At 42.3% G+C, this 2,911-nt stretch overlaps 1 protein-coding gene across 1 annotated transcript; it reads right to left on the reverse strand.

The window, feature by feature from the left end:
* Nucleotides 1-1,848: 1,848 nt before the first annotated feature.
* Nucleotides 1,849-2,643, reverse strand: LOC107025064. The gene has a single exon (XM_015225932.1). The coding sequence runs from the start codon at nucleotides 2,641-2,643 to the stop codon at nucleotides 1,849-1,851; it is 795 nt and encodes a 264-aa protein (XP_015081418.1).
* Between the last annotated feature and the right edge of the window lie 268 nt (nucleotides 2,644-2,911).

Below are 2,911 nucleotides of genomic sequence, written 5' to 3' on the forward strand. Positions count from 1 at the left end.
AAGCCAAAAGTACCGATGCTCTTTCGTAGACTCACAGGATAAGCTTTTCCTTGCAAGCAGATTCCTAAGCCTTTACCCGGCTCAAACCCATGTTTCAGCAATTCATTCACCACCATTACAGACGCGATGGGCATATTTGGTTTTGAAATGACACTCCCCTCGGGGACATGCTCAATAACCACTACCTCAGAAGCTTGATAAACTAGTGCCTCATTCTCATTATCCGCCTTGATAAAAGGGAAGGAAGAGTCTTTGTAGATTGACAAATCCCCCTCACCATGAAAAATTACCTCTTGTCGATCGTATTCAAACTTAATCATTTGATGCAACGTTGAGGGGACTGCTCCAGCCCTATGCACCCATGGCCTCCCCAACAATAGATTGTAGGACGCGTTGATATCCAACACTTGAAAATTCACAGCGAAATCCACAGGCCCTATGGTTAGTACGAGCTCTATCTCACCAATAACATCTGTTTTTGACCCATCAAAAGCTCTAACACATACATTGTTGGGTCGGACCCTTTCAGCACTAACATTCAATTTCTGTAGAGTTGATAAAGGACAAATATTTGCTCCAGATCCTCCATCAATTAGAACTCGAGTGACATATGAAAGCTCACACTTTACAGTGATATGTAGGCCTTGGTTACGTCCTATACCTTCTTTGGGTAGTTCATCATTTGAAAAGGTGATGCAGTTTACCTCAAATATTCTCCCAGCAATCTTTTCTAACTAACTCACTGTAACTTTACTAGGAACATGTGCTTCATTCAAAATTTTCATTACAGCCTTACGATGTTCATCAGAATGTATTAGCAAAGACAACAAAGAGATCTGCGCTGGAGTTTTTCTTAATTGTTCCACCACGGAGTAGTCTGATAGCTTCATCTTCCTTAGGAATTCCTCTGCCTCTCCTTCAGTGACCGAACTCTTTATTTGTGTTTGGTCATTTTTAGTTTTCCTTAATTCCACCGGGACATAACATCTTCCTGAACGGGTTATTCCTCCTACTTCATCTATTTCTTCATCAATTTCTTTTCCCTTGTATGTCACGACAGTAGGCTCATAACTCCAAGGAACAGCTTTGGGGTTAGTCATTGGGAGCTGGGATACTGGCCTGATAATCACATGAGGAATATGGGGCCCTTGCACGATCAAGATAGGCTTGTTTGGAGTTTTTGGTACAAACGATTTTGCCTTACTCGAATTTGCCCGAACATCTTCAAGGGCTCCTTTCACAGTTAAGATGGGTGTGTTTGATGGACTCAACTTTTCTAACCTACTTTCTGCCCCTAAGGGCATCATTTTTGTTAAATCAACAACATTCGCCGACTTCTCAATGTCAGTTCCCACCCTAAGGATTGGCTTATATGGAGACGCGAACTCTTCATGACCCTTCATCATTTCTAGCATGTTTGTTTAGTATGCCTAGGCAATGGATTTTGATTGATGTTTGGTCTACTCGGACTTTCAACTATAATTCGATTAGAATCGATCAAATCTTGAATGGCCCTTTTTCAACTACCAACATCTCTCTATGTTGTGCCCTGGGGCATTAGAACAATATGCGCAATGTTGGGAATAATCCAAATTTCTCGGGGGAGGATTCGACATCTTTCTCTCAATAGGACTCAAAACATTCAACGTCCTTAATTTTTGGAACAAGCTAGCATACGACTCCCCAATAGGAGTGAACTCATCTTTAACGCCATTTCCCTTTTTGTATTGTGGTCTAGGACGGAAAGGAATTCTAGCAGTATTTTGATGAACTTGTGGGGGTGGTGGATGATTTTGTGGAGTTGGTGCACGCCATTGTGGATAAGAAGGGGGTGCAATTGGTTGTGCATTAAAAACATGATATGGAGTGTATGGGACAGAATATTGTGGAGCTTGGGAAGGAAAATAGTGTTGTCGGGACATCCTCCCTTCTCTTCTTCCCTCCAATATTTCCAGAACCATTTTGAAGCACTTGTGTTGTGGCTTTTAAGGCAGCTTGACTTACAATCTTTCCAGACTTGATGTCATTTTCCACCATTTCCCCTACCTTAATAACTTCAGCGAATGTATTCCCTACGGCAGAAAGCAGATAGTGAAAGTAATCAGGTTCTTGCGCCTGGAGAAAAACATCAATCATCTCTGACTCCTTCATCGGTGGTTTAACCCTAGCGGCTTGTTCCCTCCATCTGATAGCATGTTCATGAAAATTTTCCGTGGTCTTTTTTCTCATGTTGGCTAACGAGGAGCGATCTGGAACAATGTCAATATTATATTGGAATTGTTGTACAAAACATCGAGCCAAATCATCCCATGTGTGCCAGTTGGTGATATCCTGATCTATGAACCATTCAGATGCAATCCCTACTAAGCTTTCCCCAAAATAGGCCATAAGTAACTCTTCTTTGCCCTCTGCACCCCTCAATTGGTTGCAATATCTCTTTAGCTGAGCTATGGGGTCTCCGTGACAATCATATTTTTCAAACTTTGGAGTTTTAAAACCAGCAGGCAAATGGACGTGAGGAAACATACACAAGTCACTGAACGAGATGCCTTTGTGGCCTCCTAGTCCTTGCATATCTCTTATACTATGTTCCAAACTCTTCATTTTCTTAGTCATTTCTTCATGTTCCTCATTCTTGACCATCCTCTAAATTTCGACAGGGGAACTATATTGATGAATGTGGGGATGATAGCTTGGAATTTTAACGGCCTCTTCAAGAGTGTAACTCTGATCACGCCGAACTTTGGGCGGAGGATCGCTGTTGGATTTGGGCACCATCGTTGGCTGCGGGATGCTGTTAGTCGGGGCAGTTGACACAAAGAGTGGATTACTTATCATAGGCGTATTCGAAAGGCTCACCATAGAAGTTCCAGCGACATTGAATGTGATAGCATAGGGGCTGAATCCAGGG

The sequence above is a fragment of the Solanum pennellii genome, chromosome 7, assembly GCF_001406875.1.
Source record: "Solanum pennellii chromosome 7, SPENNV200".
Classification (NCBI taxonomy): domain Eukaryota; kingdom Viridiplantae; phylum Streptophyta; class Magnoliopsida; order Solanales; family Solanaceae; genus Solanum; species Solanum pennellii.

Excerpts from the sequence above, each read along its gene's own strand:
- LOC107025064 (XM_015225932.1), bottom strand. The coding sequence starts at position 2,643 with ATGGTCAAGAATGAGGAACATGAAGAAATGACTAAGAAAATGAAGAGT.